Source organism: Phyllopteryx taeniolatus, chromosome 16, assembly GCF_024500385.1.
Source record: "Phyllopteryx taeniolatus isolate TA_2022b chromosome 16, UOR_Ptae_1.2, whole genome shotgun sequence".
Classification (NCBI taxonomy): domain Eukaryota; kingdom Metazoa; phylum Chordata; class Actinopteri; order Syngnathiformes; family Syngnathidae; genus Phyllopteryx; species Phyllopteryx taeniolatus.
In genome coordinates, this window is record NC_084517.1 from 14,618,158 (window position 1) to 14,637,424 (window position 19,267).

Here is a 19,267-nt window from a genome sequence, read left to right on the forward strand (position 1 = left end):
AATAAGAATGAACGCGTTAGTTTTGTCACTGTGTCATCATCATATCACCGAGCCGTGTTTGTGGTCATGACATAAAACAATTGGTATGAGCTGTTGATGTTTCTTGACTGATTCATTGTTGCAAAATGTTACAGAAGAGCTCTCATCGCAACATGGCCGAACTCACCGCCTTTTCCCTGTCGCCATCACCAGCCTTGCTTGACTCCCACGCGCCTCCCTCTGCGTCGTCGGTGGCGCCCAAATCTTCCCTCTGCAATGATGTAAATTTGACTGGAAACACTCCCGCCATGCTATCGACGCCGCCACCACCGAGTCTGTCAACAGAAGTCGCCGAGACTCCAGTGGGCGATGATTCGGTGGCGGCTCCCCAGAAAGAGGTAGAGGCTGGGCCTGGTGCTCACGTTGAAGCAGATGTGCAGCAACCCGCATCCCCTTCCCTTGACCTCACCCCTGGTCCCAACCTGTATCCCAGCGTGCACGTCACTCAGAACCCTCCGGCCTCCACAGCTGACGGCCCTGTGGCGCCCCCTGTGTCGCCCCCTGCGACGCACCCTGTGTCGCCCCCTGCGACGCCCCCTGTGTCGCCCCCTGCGACGCCCCCTGCGACGCCCCCTGCGACGCCCCCTGCGGCACCCCCCTGTGGCGTCCCCTGTGGCGCACCCTGCGGCGCCCCCTGCGGCGCCCCCTGCGGCGCCCCCTGCGGCGCCCCCTGCGGCGCCCCCTGCGGCGCCCCCTGCGGCGTCCCCTGTGGCGCCCCCTGCGCCGCCTGGGGAAGCGAAACCACAGCAAGCCCCCAAGAGTCCTCCCCCGCCCGTGTCCCCCAAGCCTCAAAGTCCCATCAAAGTACAGCCTCTGTCCTGGACCCCACCTCTCCAGGTGGGGCATCCCAGCCCAACGGTTCCCTGGCCCAGCCCCACGGTGCCGATCATCCAAGAACATTCACCCGGCCTACCACCGCCGTGCACCCCCCCTCCAGGGGCCGCGCATCACAGCCCCACGGTTCCCCGCCCCAGCCCCACGGTGCCGATCATCCAAGAACTTGCGCCCGGCCTACCACCGGCGTGCACCCCCCCTCCAGGGGCCGGGCACCACAGCCCCACGGTTCCCCGCCCCAGCCCCATGGTGCCGATCATCCAAGAACTTGCACCCGGCCTACCTCTGCCCTGCACCCCCCCTCCAGGGGCCAGGCACCCCAGCCCCACGGTGTCGCACCCCAGCCCCACGGTACCACTCATCCAAGAGCCGGCACCCAACTTCCCCCCGCCGGGTGCCCAACGGCCGGCCCCCGACACTCTCAGCTACCTGGAGTCTGCCAGCCTGATGTCAGGGACACTGGAATCGCTGTCGGGCCTCGGGGACGACGGCAGTTCGCTGGGCTCTGACTCTGAGATCAATGGCTTGGCAGTTAGGCGCACTGACAAGTACGGGTTCCTGGGTGGCAACCAGTTCTGCGAAGGGAGGTCAGTTCCGCTAGCATCAAAGTATTAGCTGTGTGTGTGTGTATATATATACACCTGTGTGTCAAACTTCTTTTTACACTTGTATGACACGTGATCATGTTTTAAAATGAGAACATTTCCTAGTTAAAACTGAACATTTTATTTGTTTTAACCTTTTAATGTTAACAATGGTTAATGTCTTGAGAAATTTATTGCATCATGCGCATCTGCAACACAAATTTCCTCTCTTTTACATCATTGAGGTTAAGACTGAGTGTTTTTGTGTTAATGTAAACACTGGTTAACTTCTCTTTCCACTTGTATGACAAATAAAATTGTTAAAACATTGACTGTACATTTACGATTATGTTTTGATTGACGTTTGAAAAATGTAACCTGATAACTCTCCAGGTAACAGAAGTCAAAATAATATTGTTAATCAAAACATATAGAATGAATTAATAAATGATAATAGTAAAAAGAAAGTGCCAATAGGCCATTGCATTACAAGTGGCCTGTAAATAATCATTATTAAATGTTACTTCATGTGCTCTTCTGTGATGAGACACTACCTTTAACACCATGTATTGCCTGTACATCTAATGACATGGCACAGTTCGACTCTCTGGAAGATATTATTTATAACTTCCATTGTATTCTAGAGGTTCCAAGGTACTACTGACACTTTTGACTGTTATCACTCAGTAATGCCAAAGCCCCTCAGAGGAGCTTCATGCAAATGGTTGCACTTGTTCGTGTCATCACTTTAGCTTGCCATCTCTTTCCTGCTGCTCTAAACTTCCTTATTAAGCTGCCTTTGCTGTGACTCACATGCTGCTGAGTGTTTGAGTCATCAACATGCACTGACCTTCTGCATTCGAACCTCTCAGCTCCCCTCTTGATAAGTTTTGATAAGTGAATTGCTCTTCCACTCTGCCACCTTTGAGTAAGAATGGACTTGTATCAGCTATTGTATCATTGTGACATTGTCGTATTGTTCATTGTGGCAGTGACAGGGATGTGCGAGTGGAGGTGTCCCGGCAGAGGGAGATGAAATGGCTGGACATGTTCAACAACTGGGACAAGTGGATCAAACATCGGTTCCAGAAGGTACGACTAAGCACACTTACAGCTTCTTGTTGACATGGAAATCATCTGAAACACTTAGAGGGGCAAACAGAGTAACTATATTGTTATATAATATAAATAATGTACATTTGTCATGTCGCAGGTAAAGCTGCGCTGCCGGAAAGGGATCCCTTCGTCACTCCGCTCTAGAGCCTGGCAACTGCTGTCCAACTGCCAGGAGCTGCTGGATGCCAACCCTGGAAAATTTGAGGTACAATAATGTATGTAGACTTTTGAGCTGCTAAAGCAAGGTAAACTCATACCTATACACGAATCCAGTCTGCTGAAATATAAAGAAGAAGCAATAGAAAAAGACAGATCATTTCTGTTGTAGTGAATGACTTTATGAACACGTTATACTGTACATAAATCTACATAACCAGTTTCTTCTCTATTTGTGTCTGGCAACAACACCAGCTTCAGCGAGTTTCCTGTTTGTCTATTGTTCAGTTTCATGTCAAAATCACAGAGTCCATAGCTCGGCCCAGCTCGGGGTTGACCACATATCTGCCCTTGATCATCTTACGGTCACACTTAATACACCTCACACATATGTGTGTACCTCGGTTTAGTGGTAAGATACATGTTGTCTGGAATGTTCCCAACCATGCCTGAAATTCAATAAAATGCTGGAGGACAGACTGACTAGTTAAACTACCATCTTAGAAAACTATAATACTCTTACTGTTAATCAATATTATGAATAATAGCAAGCACGCACATCATGTTATACATTCAAAAAATTCCTCAACAGAAATAGGTTTACCACTTAGCATTCACAGCAAAATAGATAAACAGAATTTTATTTATTTATTTATTTATCCCCCCCCCCCCCCCCCTCTTTTTTAAAAATCTTCCTGGTCTTGTTGCTAGGCATACCTATTATTGCTCAATCATATCCGGCCCATTGGCCAATGATTAAAAATGAAGCGTAAAAATGAAATACGTGACACGCCCCAAAGGACTGCAAAAACAGCATTGTAAGAATTCTGTGACAACGTAATTTCGCAATGTAATCACTGGTCTGTGAGCTATAGAAACTGTATTAGAAGGGAAAAACGGCACCACCGGGTTAGACCTCCGTGTTCAAGTCGTGTCAAAGTGGCAGCCTGGCAACGGGAAGTTGTGGCCAAGGCGTCTACGGGGCGCAGGAAGCCGTAAGCCTCTTATCACGTCGCCTAATCCCGCCTCTCAGACCTCTGAGACGACTCGCTGCTGGCGGGAGGAGGCCTTCGTTTGTGCTCTGTATCGACTTTCTGTGGTCTCATGTTTGTGCCATCTAAGCACTTACAAATGCTCATATATCACTGAGGGATTTTCTCTTGCCCGCAGGAGCTGGAGAGAGAGCCGGGGGAGGCCAAGTGGTTGGACATCATTGAGAAGGATCTTCACAGACAGTTCCCCTTCCATGAAATGTTTGCTGCACGCGGCGGCCATGGGTCAGAATCAAACCCAACTTTATTTATACATGTCCTCAAAAAGTTTCCATCCCTCTAATACAGGGATGTTCACACTACTGCTACTACTATAAAAACCTTTAATGACTCAAACGTGGAGTAATTGTGGGTGGTTCTGGTTATCGTGTTGTGGCTCCGCAGACAACAAGATCTGTACCGCATCTTGAAAGCCTACACCATCTACCGGCCTGACGAGGGCTACTGTCAGGCGCAGGCTCCCGTGGCCGCCGTGCTCCTCATGCACATGCCCGCTGAGGTGAGTGGGAGTTAGCCAATTTATGGATTATTTAGAGACTATTTCCAGTTGTTCTGATTTATTTCAATAGTGAAAAGTAGCAGTTGTCATGAATAACTGTCAAGAGGAGCCATCACTTTAATCATGACTCATTGCTTGTGTGATCAGGCGTGCCATACGCTTTTTTATTTATTTATTTTTTTACTGTGTGGATTATTTTTAGTCCTTCTGTTCTATTTTTGTTGTGCACAGTGACGATTATTACAAATAACTGACGAAAGTAGCAGTGAAACGATTTATATTACAACTTGCCAAGTATACTAAGCCTGTAATGATCCAGTATTGAAACTGAAAGTTGTGATACGAACCTGTTGCCTTTAAAATGTCCTAACCATGATACGCATGCTACATGTAGCATGTTGATGCACCATCAAAGTTATCCCAAAAATTTATTTAAGTGATGCACAGAAGAACACACAGGCTACTCTGAGAAATTCATTTCATTAATAAATTATCATTTCTAGTCATTTTGTTCTATTTCTGTTGTGCAAGATGTACAACCCCAATTCCAATGAAGTTGGGACGTTGTGTTAAACATAAATAAAAACAGAATACAATGATTTGCAAATCATGTTCGACCTATATTTAATTGAATACACTACAAAGACAAGATATTTAATGTTCAAACTGATAAACTTTATTCTTAGCAAATCATTAACTTAGAATTTTATGGCTGCAACACATTCCAAAAAAGCTGGGACAGGGTCATGTTTACCACTGTGTTACATCACAGCATTTACGGATGTAGCGCCAAACTGTATTTACTGACATTGGTTTTCTGAAGTGTTCTTGAGCCCATGTGATGATATCCTTTACACATTGATGTTGGTTTTTGATGCAGTGCCGCCTGAGGGATCGAAGGTCACTGGCATTCAATGTTGGTTTTCAGCCTTGCCGCTTACATACAGTGGTTTCTCCAGATTCTCTGAACGTTTTGATGATGATATGGACCGTAGATGATGAAATCCCTAAATTCCTTGCAATTGTACACTGAGGAACATTGTCCTTAAACTGTTCGACTATTTTCTCACGCACTTGTTCACAAAGAGGTGAACCTCGCCCCATCTTTGCTTGTGAATGACTGAGCAATTCAGGGACGCTCCTTTTATACCCAATCATGGCACCCACCTGTTCCCAATTAGCCTGTTCACCTGTGGGATGTTCCAAACAGGTGTTTGATGAGCATTCCTCAACTTTCTCAGTCTTTTTTGCCACCTGTCCCAGCTTTTTTGGAACGTGTTGCAGCCATAAAATTCTAAGTTAATTATTATTTGATAAAAACAATAAAGTTTATCATTTTGAACATTAAATATCTTGTCTTTGTAGTTTATTCAATTAAATATATGTTGAACATGATTTGCAAATCATTGTATTCTGTTTTAATTTGTTTAACACAACGTCCCAAATTCATTGGAATTGGGGTTGTAAGTCATCAGCTCTCAGTGTGATGCAGTACACTTTTTTTTTTAAATTGAATGTGAATATGATACGTTACTGTGGTCATTCACTGTCTTGTGCCTCGTCAAAAGACGTCCGTCCACAGTAATGCATACTGTATGTACACATTTGATCCCCAGCAAGCCTTCTGGTGCCTGGTGCAGATATGTGAGAAGTATCTCCCGGGTTACTACAGCGCCGGGCTGGTGAGTCCACTGAAAACCTCAATGTCACCTTCTGTCTTCTTTTGCCGACTCGTGTGATATTTTCCCCCTCCAGGAAGCCATTCAACTGGATGGCGAGATCTTCTTCTCACTGCTGCGCCGCACGTGTCCCATGGCTTACAGACATCTGAAGAAGTTCAAAATCGACCCCATCCTCTACATGACCGAGTGGTTCATGTGCATCTTCTCACGCACGCTGCCCTGGGCCTGCGTGCTGCGCGTATGGGACATGTTTTTCTGTGAAGGTACCAAATACGAGTCAACTTTACACATTTGACCTGCTATTTCATTTGTGCAAAATGGTGGTTATTATGAAAAATCAGGCCATTGCATTATGACATGTACATTACATGCTTGTGCATGCACCTGTGGAATTTTTTTTACTTTGTGGATTGTTATGTTCTTGTTGTCTTTCCAGGCGTGAAGATCGTATTTCGCGTGGGACTGGTGTTGCTCAAGCAGATGCTGGGCTCAGTGGAAAAACTGCGGGAGGTGCAGGGCATGTACGAGACTATGGAGCGGCTCAGGGGCATCTCACCAGACACCATCAGGGAGGACAGCTTGGTCCAGGAGGTGCGTCACTCCTCTTCTCAAGGTTTTTCCTGGCTCAAATTGAGCCAAAGCCAGTACCATTCTGCTCATTAACATATGCAAACACACATCGTTTTTATTGTTCTTTAACATTTTCTTTTCATCATACAGTCTATATCATATACTAAAATACAAAATACAAAATATAGGAACCCTGTTCAATAATAAGCCAAGTAAAACAGAAGTGCATTTGTGTACAGCTAAAACAGCGCAGTTAATGAAATTTTACTTTAACGTCTTGCTGTGTTTTGGGGAAAATCTGGAAATATTCGGAAAAGGTGACTATAAATTATAATCATAATTTATGGTGATTATAATGTCACTTTACTAATGTCGTCTTAAGATTTTCAGAGCACTAACACGTACTCGGTTACAAAAGAAACAATATTTACCGGTTTGAAAATCCATAAAATCGTCTGACGCAGTAGGAAAGCGAATCCTCGTGACTCTTCTTTGGCAGTTTTAGGAGCCACTTTTAACTGTTCACGATACGGTGCAGTGGCGTAATACCGCAACTGCAGTTAAAAATGACACCCAACTTACTTCAACATTGGACAAACTGTTTTACTTTCATACAAAACATAAAACAAAGTGAATTACACATTGTGTATTTAAAGTCAGCTAGCTTAATGCTAACACATAATGGGAAATGCCATAAATGGGCAACGAAACTAGCATTGATATCACCTTATCAGAGCTACCAACGTATGAAAATTAACTTCTGGAACAATTTGTCCAAATTTGTCTGAATTTCCATTTTTTCAAAATTTTGTCAATAACATTACCGTGTGACAGTCAGAATCATAATCGTTAATAAATTATGGCTTCAATATTTGTCATTTTATTTTTATTGCATCAACTTTGTAATGGTGGGCGAAGGTGCAGCCTTAATCAAAGTAACAGTATATGAGATTTCGAGGTGCCAACATCAAAAATATCTGTGAATTAATTCGCCTTTGACAATTCTGTCTGTTAAAGTCTTAAGTCAATTAAATCAGATGAATTAGATCTCAAACGTCAAAATTAAAAGTCAGCACTCCTTTTTGCAAACAAACAAATAACATTACTAAAATATAAAATTGGATAGTTTATGTATGGACAATAGTTTTTGTTTCTATTTGGTGCAATGTACTTCATGCTATGTACATTACATATTTATATTTCCTCTATCCGCAATTGCTGCTGAAACGATGCAAATTTCCCCATTGTGGTACTAATAAATATTATCTCATCTTATATTACAAATATTTATAAATAATAATGTACTTTTAACCTGCCCACGTTCAGAAGTGACGTGTGCAGTGACATACGACGTCACTGTGTGGACGTCGTATTATATTATATTTATCTCTCGAAACGTATTAATTGTTATTTTGTTTTTCAAAATTGGTTAATCTCTGCGAAAACGCGGTTCCAGCCAGCCCTGCTGTATGTAACAAGTGTACTGTATCACCACATCACTTGGATGTTTTGCGACTGCATGACACGATATCTTAGGAATTAGCATGGCTTTGACATCGTCTTCACCTATCCACTCCTCATCCTCCCATTGTGACACTTTTGTAAGAAGCATTGAAATAAGTGTAGTTCATTCACTACAATAGAGGCGATGATTAGTGCCTGACAATGCGTTAACACCGGACGCAAAGAGAAGTTTCGCCTCGTGGCTTGGCAGCTGGGGGGCGTAGTAAAATAGCGTGCACCAAACAGCTGTTGAATGTGGACGCTGGATTAAAATGTTTTTTCAATATCTGGAACAATCAGTATTGCGCCCGTAACGAGTCAACATTCAATGATTTCCGAGACAAAATGCGGATGTTCTGTAACATTTGGCAGCTCTGCCTTACAAACATTTGAACAACTTTATATTTGTACAGAAACCTTAGCAACGTATCCAGACAATATTACACAATGTGCAGGTATATTCTTTATCCTCTGCGAAAAACGACTGTTACTGCTGCTTGTAATGGTCTTCTGTTTCCCCTCATCAAATCTACCTGTAGTATATCTATGAATTATACTGCCCCCTGGTGGCCAAGGCACGCACACCAGACACAATGTCTTGGTCTTCTTTTTCTCGACTCCTGAGTGAAGTCTTCCTCTCATATTCCTCTCGTTCTTCCAGGTGATCCTTCTCCAGGTGACGGAGGCGCTGATCGAACGTGAGTGCCACGTCCAGGTGAGGAAGTGGCGTGAGTCCCGAGGGGAGCTGACTCACCAGCCGGGCCGCCGCCTGCACGGCACCCGAGCCATCTTCGAGCACAAGCGCCGCGCCGCTGCCATCAGCTCGGGCGGCAGCTTCTCCTTCCTGGCCAGCTCCATCCCACCGCCGGGACCCCTGCGAGCTTCGTCCTCTCTTCTCTCGCTCCCAGGCTTCCGCAAGTCCAGGACGCCGTTCCACTCGCACGCCAAGAAGAGCTCCTTCTCGGGGCCCTCCTTTTCCGAGGGGGCGCGGCCTCAGTCTCCCCCAGTCGCCGCCAGCCAGAAGCCGCCCATTCCTCCTGGGGCGGCACAGAGGGTGCCGCAAGTCCAGAGCCCCCTCGTGGGTGCCGGTCCACGAGGTGGGCATCTCACACCGACACCCAACGCTTTATCCCCCTCCCCGAGGATCGTCTCGGAGCAGATCACTCCTGCCATCCCCTCGCCCACCGCCAACAACACCATGCTGATGCCGGGCACCGACGCCGCCGTGAAAGGAGAGACAGAGTCCCCGCCGGCAACGCCGCCACCCCGTGTGGAGGACGACGGACGCAAGAAGAAGAAGAGCAAGGACGACAAGAGGAAGGAGCGCGAGGATGAAAAGAAGAGGCTGAAGGAGAAGAAGGAGAAAGACAAGGCAGAGAAGGAGAGACTCAAGAAGGAGAAAGAGCGTCTGGACAATGAGAAGAAGAAGAAGGCGGGAAAGAAGAAGGACAAAGGGGTGGCGGCACCGGGGTCGGACCACGAAAAAAATGGGGAGGCTGCTGTGGCCAGAGGTTCCACCTCGTTGGAGCATGAAAAGAAAAAGAAGGCTGAGTAAGAAAAAAAAAAAAAAGGAAGGATCAAAAAATTGTTAGCGTACTTCCATAATTGCCCAAGTCGTTTTTTGTTTTTGGAAAACAAGTTAAAAATGCAATAAATTCAACAAACAAGTATAGTCTAGTTGTCTCGATTCAACCTTTGACCCGGATGACTGAGAATCTACACAAGCAAGCACATTATTTTTTTCATTGATATTGTGACAGTAAATAAAAAATGACTTAGGCAATTATGCTCTTAAGCGAAAGAAATGGGACTTCCTGGATGGGGGCGCCGTCTGTCTTTTAAACAAACGAGGATGTGATCTCACATTCACAACAGGGCGCCACTTTTTTTTTTTTTAACATTATTTTAACCATGAAAAACCACAGAAGATGTAAATATTTATAATAAGAATTAAAACCCCGCCTCCAAAGACTTTTAATTGGATGGTGAGCATCATACCGAGTCGCCTCCAGGAAAACTTCCGGAACCCTGAAGCCGGAATGTTTCAGGGCATACCCGAGCTATTTATTGGATGTTGTGGCGCTACGCTACTAAGGCGTGCGCGCCCCCCCTGCTGGTGACAGAGAGTGTTCCAACCATGTGGTGGTGCTTTTTGTGTTATTTTTAGTTAACAAAAACAAATGAGTGGGACTTTTCAAAAAGGCAGTCTAATAGTTTTTAGTTTAGGCCTAAATGCTGCCACCTGAAGTGTATGTTTAATCAGTAAATTAATTAAACGGCAATGTTGGATGTGCACCAAGGAGGATTAGGGACACGTGAAATAGAAAGATAATGTACTATGAGAATAAAGTCGTATTTTCTTCTAGTTGAAAATCCACAATATTACGAGTGTGTCATTTTTTGAGATAAGCCAATATATAACGAGGAATTGATCAACACTACTTGCGATTTTTGGTTTGTTCTTTTAGGGGTCGCCACAGCAAGTCACTCAAATGATTAGTTTGGCACAGTTTTTACACAGATGCGCTTCCTGACACAATTAACCCTCTCATTTAGTATTCAGGCATGGGACTGTCAGTGGCTCGGAATCGAACCCGCGCCATCTGCATGAAAGGAAGCAGGATCTGCCGCTACTTTACCAGTGTCCTTTGCTATATATGACTATTCTCGAAAAATATAACTTTAGTCTTGTGAGATAAATACTTTTTTTTTCTCCAAAACGTATATTTTTCTTGAAAAAAAAATACAACTTTATTCTCATGAAACGTTTTTTCCCTCCTTTATAGAAATTAGACCAATGAGTATTACTTTAAAAAAAACAACAACTAATATGCATTTTATTTATCCAAATGTCAGAATGTGACCTGAAGACAATGAAGGATGATCTTTGCACGTCTCGTTGTAAAAACAAACAAACAAAAAACATTTCTTGTCGGGCTTGTTACCGGGCAAGTTTCCCAGTTCTTTTTATTTTTATTTTTATTTTTAAGAAGCCACTTGAGTGTGAGGTGCCCGGTGTGCCCATGTAGCATTAACCTCTCACCTTTTGATGTATTTATGTACAGAGTGGTTAATTTAATCAAATATAGTATATAATGATGAGTAATAATATTGTTGTTATTTTTCTATGAGAGTTATCAGACGCCTGGTTGACTGGAACGCCGTCGCACGTCGTCGTCATTATTCCACATCGTGTTCTGGAACGTTTTGGGTGTGGAAGCTCTTAACTTCCTGTTTCCTGTGATGTAACTGTGGAGCGTTGACTTGTTGCCATGACAACGGCCCATCAGTGCAGTGCGAGCAACACTGACTCCTTTTTCGTCGTAGTCCTCTTGTTGTTGTTGTTGTTGTCGTCGTCGTTGTGAAGGGTTTTTGTGCACCCAAAATGTCCTCCCATGCCAACACACTCCTAAACACACACACATACGTGTAGCGTTACCCTGAACGCTTCTATGCAAACGATAACTGGCGCAATACGTCACTGTGGTTACCAGGTGCGGACACAAAGAAAGTAGTGGATTTCTGTTGGGTCCTTTGTCCATTTCTTGTCTGGAAAATGTTAAATCGATGCAAAGATTTACAAGGCTCTTGTCTTTTTTATTTTTTATTTTTATTTTATTTTATTTTTTTTATATATTGTGTGTTTTTGAGTTTACAAGCCACTCTCTGGTGAAAGTGAATTAATTGATGATAGTCTAGTTAATTGAATTCATTCCCTCACATCGACAAGTGATGTATTTAATTGATTAATGATGATGACATTTGTGATGAGTAATAAACCATAATAATATATTGAATTAGCCGTGTGTCAATGGCGGTTTATTTAGTTTTTCCTCTTAATTATGCATGTTTTCTTTAATTTAACGCAGTTACATGAAGTTCCACTGTGTGTGGCTTAACTTGCATTAATGTCAGAGATTTTCAGCTCGTTTTACCATGGCCATACTAAACCTCTAAAAAAATATGATGGCGGTATAGGGGCGGGGGGTAGTATTTTGGTCTGAGGTTTTATTAGTTTTTTGTTATGCTAACATATATCAAGATAGCAACCTGAGTATTGAAAACTCCTATTTATTTCTACTAGTCTTAAATGCCATAAATGTTTCAAGAATCCAATAATCGCATCCAATTTAACGGCTTGGCGGTAAAATTTAGAATCGACAGGATCTCAATTAGCTCCCAGTATGCTCTCCCCAATCTGGCATCATCCAGATTTCGAAATTAATACTATACCCCTTCATTTTAGTACATGGGAACAACATGGAATTAACCACCTACAACAACTATTTAACAATAATGTTTTTAGGACACGTGATGAACTGTTCCAATAATTCCAAATAACAGCCGGAAACTTTCTTCAATACAATAAATTAAAAGCAGCGATTAAAAAAAGAATACCAACACTCCAGAGCACCCTCGAACTGCTGGAGTTTGTCAAGTAAATAACGAAGCTTCTCCCACTAAGTAAAAGAAATCTCTCAAGTTTATAAATTTATTTCATGTACTAAATCAATGCACTTACCAATCACCAAATGGGAAGAAGACCTCTACATGTCTGCTGACCGTAGCTACTGGATACAGATTTGTAACAATACGTTTAGAATGACGAAAAACACAAATCTACATTTTATACAATATAAAGTGCTCCATGGAACACACTTTACTCAGGACACTATGCATAAAATGGGCTTCTCTCCATCTAATATATGCGTGCAATGCACCGAAAATACCCCAGACACTTATTTTCATGCTATATGGGAATGTACACCAATTCAATGGTTTTGGTCTTTGGTTATTTAAAAACTCTTGTATTTTAAACTGCAGGATTCCACTTTCCCCAAGATTGTGCATACTTGGCGACTTAAGCATAATTGACCTCCCTAATAAATATTCACAATCATTACTTGTTGCGTTACCTACCGCTAAGAAAACAATTCTATTAAACTGGAAAAACAAACAACCTATTAACATCAATCAGTGGGTGGGTTAGATCATAGATCATATTGCTCATTTTAATGATATTTGACACAAACAAACAAAAGATAAATCTCACATTCACTAATAACTTGCATCTCACTCTTATGCCGTCGTCACTTTTGGTGATATTTGGTGGTATTCTAGTATTGTATACAAATTACAAATGGATGTGACCCTTATAATATGTAAATACACGTCACGTATGGAGAGACTTCACTGTCTAAACATTTTCCAGTTAACAAATGATTAACTTACTTCTATGTGTCAAGAGACTTTATAGACTCTCATTAAATCTTAAATCTTAGGTGTAGGCTGAAATTATAAGTTATCGATCAAAAACATTCCCTCTGGTCTGGCCAGTGGACGGATTTGTGACACATTTGTCCGTAACTTCGTATTTAAGGCAAATTAAGGTGTCGCTGTTGTGCAGAAGCTTTGCTGCATAGCTTTGCTTGGCATCAGCTGACCCAAACTTGCATACTGCGATAAAAAGCCACAAAAATGAGGTTTCTTAGCCAATATTATTGTGGAAGTCACTGGGACTTCTACCAACCAAGGTTAATGCGCATGTGCCAGAATTCCGTCGCAATGATGTTTTGCGAACGCTCCCATACAGGCCACGCTAAGGCAGATGATAGGGTCTTTACATTTTTCCCTGCAGTTGGATACTATTTCATCTGAGAATGACTAAAATGGACATTGAATGGATTACAATTGTTGTGGTTGTCAGAACAGATCAGAGCAGTCCAGTTGCGATCGATTCAATGTCCTCAGAATGAAATGACCTGAATGAATGACAATATTCACAGGCATAAAATGCAAACATGCCAGTAGTTGTCATGTTAACTTAGAGTAGAGGAATGGCTAAGGCAATAAAGATTGTACTTTATGCTGTAAATGTTGGTAGGATTTGAAAACCACAACTTGCGACTGGATAAAATGCGAACGTTTACTCGCCGTTTCCCTCCAACAACACCAACCACACCTCCACAGAGACAGCCACTGAGCACAGACACTCTTGTACAAAAGGAAAGAGGTTTTATTCACAGTTTGTCCCTTTTTTTATTCAGTACAGAGGAAAGGTGCGGATGAGGAGGGACGTCGTGGACCAGTTTACGGAGGAAGAGGAGGCCGACGACCACGCCGGGAAGGGCAGAGGAGGGAACGTCGCCGAAGACGGCAATGTTTTCTTTCGGGGACGTCTCTCCTCCCCCTTCTGTGTGTCATCCCTTCCAGCCCAGGAGGACCTCTTCGGAATGGGAATGAGAACCCCCCCGGGTGGTCTCGAGAGGACGCACGGAAAGAAGATGGCTGGCGTATGCGGATGATGATGACATCATTATTTATTGAAAAGCATCCCCTGTTCCCCCACAAGCCGACACAGACATCCCGTGAGCCCCCGCAAGTCTCTGCTTTGAATGAGAGAAGAGGGGGATAGGGCGAATGTTGACCCCGTGGGTATACACGGAGGGTATGATGGAGGGAGGCAGACAGAGAAGGAGGAGGGAGGGGAAAGGCAGGAAAAAGCGAAGGGATTTGTCGTCTTTCTTCTGGTCTTCTTACTCCTCCTTCTCCTCTCCGTGTGTGATGACGTAGCAGATGTTCTTGTAGTCCACGTTGCCCGCGACGTCAGGGGGGAAGGCGGCCCACATGTTCTTGATCTGAGGGGACCACAACAAGAAATTAGTGAAGGGATGCTACTGGAAGAGTTGGAAGTAGCATAAGGCGACTAGTCATGTCTGGAGAGCAGGGGTGAGAACCGTGGTGCTTAAGGGTCACAACTGATATTGAAATAAATTTGCCCACCCATGGCAGGTAGTATCTTAGCATTAGGCTATGCCATGTCAGAGTTAAAAAAAAAAAGAGCAAGCTTTTTCTTTTACATTGTCTACAACATTTTTACTTGGCATTTTTTTTTTTTTTATTATCAAGTTCCTCCTCCTTTGTCTTCTTCTGTGGTAGGTTTGCACCGCTAAATCACAACAGGCTGCCTGCCGTATGTATTACTTCGTTTTGTTACAGGGTTTCCTGTGGACCAGGCTATTTTTTGACATGACTTGGTCTTTACAGGTAACTTTTTACAAAAAAAAAAAAGACAAAGATCGTAACCTTAGTGAGGTTTATTTTTCGTAAAAGTAACATTTGCTAATGACTAACTAAATACTGCAAATAAAAGTCATCCAGTTTTACCTCCTCCTTGGAGAACCTGTCGCACTGAGTGGTCAGGAGCTCCTCCAGGCTGAGGACACACAAAATGGACAAAATGGAATCAAATATACTCATTTGCAGTCACTGCATAGATACTAGTAGCATCCACACAATCCACTTCGGTTTAGTGAGCTTCAAAGGAATTTCTCAAAATGAGTATATTAGTATGAGTTTGGCTTCTTTCGTCTTCTTTAGCTGTTGTTGCACCGGAGAAGCAGGCTCAACAATAAGTGATGAGAAAACAAGAGACAAATATGCACAAGAAGTCTTGAGAGTCACCCAAAGTCCACTGGAATCGGCTCCAGCTAACCCATGACGCTAATGAGGACAGGTGCTATTACAAAAAAAAAAAATGAATGAAGAGGAAAACTCACAACTGCTTCTTGATGGTTCCGGTACCCTCGGGGTCCAGGACCTTGAAGGCAGCAAGAATGACGTCCTCGGGGTCAGCGCCTGGGAAGGAAATTAGGTCATTATTTTAAATAAATAAATACAAAACTAATTTCACTGTATGTTGGTGTAAACTAGCTAAAAAGCTACCCTTCAGCTTCTCGCCGAACATGGTGAGGAAGACGGTGAAGTTGATGGGCCCGCTGGCCTCCTTGATCATGGCCTCCAGCTCCTCGTTCTTGGTGTTCAGCTGGCCTGCAGCCAGAATGGAAAAAGATCAGGATTCATTACTCGAGACCGTGAAACACGTGTTCCTCAGCGGACAGCAGCTTCTAGCACATTCTCATTCAAGCTCCAGTACTCTGGAAATCCCTGCCTGCGGTAATGATAGGAGCAACATTTGACGAAATGTTTACATTTTGACTTAAGTCTTATTTCTAAACTATTGAGTTTGGTTAAACCACACCTAGTATGCAACTAGTCTCATACCCTGCCCCATCCCCAGACATCTGGTTTTTGGCCTGTTTTACTGCCACTTCTCCTCCCCCTTCCTCTCCGGCGATAAGCGAAGTGTGGCTGTTTCCGAGAAGGATTCTGCATTGATTGACAAGACCTGAGGAGGAGCACTCCCCCCTGAGGTGTCTACCCACGGCACTTTATTTCATGAAGTGGACTTTCATGCAGTTCAAACTACCATTCCCTAGCATCATATCACATGATAAATGGTGCCCCACTTGGCATCCATTCCAGCTTGGTCATTTTGGAAGAGGGATCCCTCCACCTGTGATCCCTTGTCAAGGTTTCTTCCTTTCTTCCTTTTTTATGGGTTTCTAAAATGTTCCTTGTCTGGATCAGGGGTCCAGACCTGGGATGTCTTTGATTTTTGTGAACTGTGAGCCTGTGAAGCCATTTGAGTCTCTTTTGTGTTTAAGGCCTATATAAAGAAACTTGACTTGAACAGGGGGAAAAAAAACTTACCCAAGGAGGCCAGAACATCCCTCAAATCATCTTTGCTGATGATGCCGTCTCTGTTCTGGTCGATGATTGTGAAGGCCTGCAAGGAGACAAATTCGTTGGAAACATGAAGAACACTGAAGATATATTCGGTTCTATATTGCGTTCACGTGGAAAGCTAAAACCATCTGGATGCTTGTCAATAAGAATCTCCCCTTACTGGAGCGAGGTCCTTGAAGTACAGTAGTCACATTCCTAAAAGCGCCTGCGCCGGCTTTCCTTACGAGTTAATTTGGGACGGTGAGGGAACAGCTGTGTGATCTTCTTCGGCTGAAACTCAAGATCTTCAATTGGGATCCTGGGGGTGCTAATCATTCCCGGAAAATGGCGCCATGATCGAAGATAGTCATATATGCGATGGCCGCTGTCCTTATCTCAAGAGGATTAATGGAGAGTGCTGGTGTCGAGGTGTAATTTTGGGGTGAGGAATTTGAGTGACAGCTGGATGGTGGCGGTCAAAGGTAACCAAAACAGGAAGGGGGTGTCGGACATTTCATCTCCGTGCAAACGACATGCTTGTTGAAGTGTCAGGGGACACTAGTGAGTGCGTAGGTTTGCTGCGTTTGGAGTGCGCGGGACAAACAACAACTGCGGTGAAAATGGATCAGGGTTTAAATAAACTCAAGTTTAGCTTTACGGAGGAAATGAAGTGAAAGCGGGTGCATGGAGTGAGAGTTGTTCAGATTTTGGTGGGGTTCTCACCTCCTTGTACTCCTGAATCTGACTTTGCTCAAACATGGAGAAGACGTTGGAGGAGCCGCTGTCTCCGGCTGCCTGCCTCCTCTTGGGCTTCTTGGGTGCCTGCACAGCAAATTAGGGGAGAAAGGAGAGAAGGTTACTTAGTTACTTATTTAGTTAAGGATGAGGGACTTCTTCAATCAAATAATTCTTTACATTTGACATGGCATTTACTTGCTTTCTTATCTATTCTTCCGTTAAAATGTTTACTTATTTGTTCTTGCATCCTTGATTACTTATTTATCTTTGCTTACTTATTTGCTTCCACTTCCATGTACTTTTGCTATCGTGTTTACTTTTGCTGATGCACTTGCTTACTTTTACTTGCTTTGGCTTGCTTACAAATTTACTTGCTTCCTTACTCATATTCCCCCTTACGTCCTTGCTTGCTTACGCTTGTTTGCTGACTTACATTTGTGCTTACTTCCTCACTTGATTTTACTCGCCTGCTTTCTTACTTACGTATTTACTCCCTTACTCGCCTATTAACTGACAAGCACACTTACTTTGACCAAGTTGCTTCCTTACTTACTTTTAGTACGTGCTTGACTGCTTACTTCTTTACTTTTGCTTACTGACATTCTTCCATTTGCTCACTTTTACATACCTATTTACTTGTACTTTACTTATTGCTTGCATATCTGTTTATGCGCATACATACTTTTACTTACTTGCTTCACCTGCTTCATTACAAACAAGACCTACTTGCTTTCTTATGTTTGCTTACTTACATATTTACTTGCTTGACTTTTTACTTATATGAGCACTTACTTTGGCCAAGTTGTTTGCTAACTTTGCTTCCTTTTACTTCTCCGCTTCCTTACTTTTGCTTACTTATCCTCCTTCCTTTTTGGTTGACTTACTTTTACCCACTTGTTTGCTGATTTGCTTTAACTTACATATTTGCTTTGACTTACCTTCTTACTTACTTTCACCTACTTGTTTTCCCACTTTTACTTGCTTACACACCGTGAGGTTCTTTCTTACCTTTGCTTACTTAAGTACTTACTGAGTTACCTGCTTGCTTACTTGTAACTGTTTCATTTTATTTGGTTCTTTATTATTGTTTTCCTTATTTACGCTTTATTTATCTTTTTTACACTTACTTTAATACTCACTTATTTACTTTTTCCTTCTAATCTAACTACCTTGGAATGGGAATCTTAAAGGTACGGTCCTTGTTCCTGAGGTCCGTCATATTAATGATGCATTTTTGCATCCTCAAAGGGGTGCGGATGTTACCAAATATACAACAGCCACACGAAAAACCAAAGGAAATCCAGAATGTAGGCTGAAAAGTCCATGTTGGCGGGGCAGCTACTCACCATCTCGAGAGGCTGAGAGCGGTGGTTTGGGACGATGAAGAAAGAGAGGAGAAGGTGAAGCCGCGTGGGTCCTCTGCCCCCGGGGGGCTTATATAGCCCTGGGCTGCCTCGTCTAACTTTAGCCACAGCCTCAAGTTTGGATGGGGGATGAAAAAGAGAGCGAGAGGGGAGGATGCTTGGGGACGAGCGGATGGCAAAACCCGAGGAGACAGAATGGCCGGTGACGGCGTATCCCCTTACAGGAGAGCCGAAATAGACGTGGGGAGTCTTGGAATGAAGTCAACCTGATTGCTGAGGGAGCTTGCGGCAGGTCCTCCGTCCCACGTGGACTAATAAGGACATTGAGGACACGGATGCTCGGAGGACCGGAGGACAGAGCGCTCCCTCCTCCCTGCTTCCTCCTTGGCCGCCTTTATTTTTGGGCCCTCGCTCGGTGGGATATCAGGGAGTGGGACGCGAGCATGCGACCCACGCCGCCTTGACCGTGTATGTGCACGGCTACCGTGTCTCTTGATGGAATTACGTCACACTCACTGATGTCACACAAAGTTTGTTGTATTCCATTTACTTTATGTACATA

The 19,267-nt window shown here is 43.6% G+C and overlaps 2 protein-coding genes across 2 annotated transcripts; one reads left to right on the plus strand and one right to left on the minus strand.

Annotated features, from left to right (window-relative positions):
• Positions 1-262: 262 nt before the first annotated feature.
• LOC133465787 (TBC1 domain family member 10B-like) lies at positions 263-11,835 on the plus strand. Its single transcript, XM_061748876.1, has 9 exons — positions 263-1,460; positions 2,450-2,549; positions 2,671-2,778; positions 3,900-4,006; positions 4,166-4,280; positions 5,897-5,962; positions 6,036-6,225; positions 6,399-6,553; positions 8,697-11,835. Exons 1-9 carry the CDS (start codon positions 412-414, stop codon positions 9,588-9,590), a joined length of 2,784 nt encoding a protein of 927 aa, XP_061604860.1. The 5' UTR covers positions 263-411; the 3' UTR covers positions 9,591-11,835.
• Positions 11,836-14,030: 2,195 nt separating this feature from the next.
• On the minus strand, positions 14,031-18,844 carry mylpfa (myosin light chain, phosphorylatable, fast skeletal muscle a). Its single transcript, XM_061750618.1, has 7 exons — positions 18,688-18,844; positions 17,327-17,425; positions 16,589-16,664; positions 15,761-15,865; positions 15,595-15,673; positions 15,203-15,251; positions 14,031-14,673 (listed from the first exon to the last, which is right to left on the minus strand). The coding sequence occupies exons 1-7, from the start codon at positions 18,688-18,690 to the stop codon at positions 14,572-14,574; spliced, it is 513 nt and encodes a 170-aa protein (XP_061606602.1). The 5' UTR covers positions 18,691-18,844; the 3' UTR covers positions 14,031-14,571.
• Between the last annotated feature and the right edge of the window lie 423 nt (positions 18,845-19,267).

Bases quoted from the DNA above. Each gene is read 5' to 3' on its own strand.
- LOC133465787 (XM_061748876.1), top strand. From the start codon at position 412: ATGTGCAGCAACCCGCATCCCCTTCCCTTGACCTCACCCCTGGTCCCA. The intron at 4,007-4,165 runs GTCAGAATCAAA...GTGGCTCCGCAG, and splicing joins GCTGCACGCGGCGGCCATGG to ACAACAAGATCTGTACCGCA. The intron at 6,226-6,398 runs GTACCAAATACG...TTGTCTTTCCAG, and splicing joins GGACATGTTTTTCTGTGAAG to GCGTGAAGATCGTATTTCGC.
- mylpfa (XM_061750618.1), bottom strand. The intron at 16,665-17,326 runs GTGAGAACCCCA...GTCTCCTTGCAG, and splicing joins AGATTCAGGAGTACAAGGAG to GCCTTCACAATCATCGACCA. The intron at 15,866-16,588 runs GTAAGTTTTTTT...TTCTGGCTGCAG, and splicing joins GGATGTTCTGGCCTCCTTGG to GCCAGCTGAACACCAAGAAC.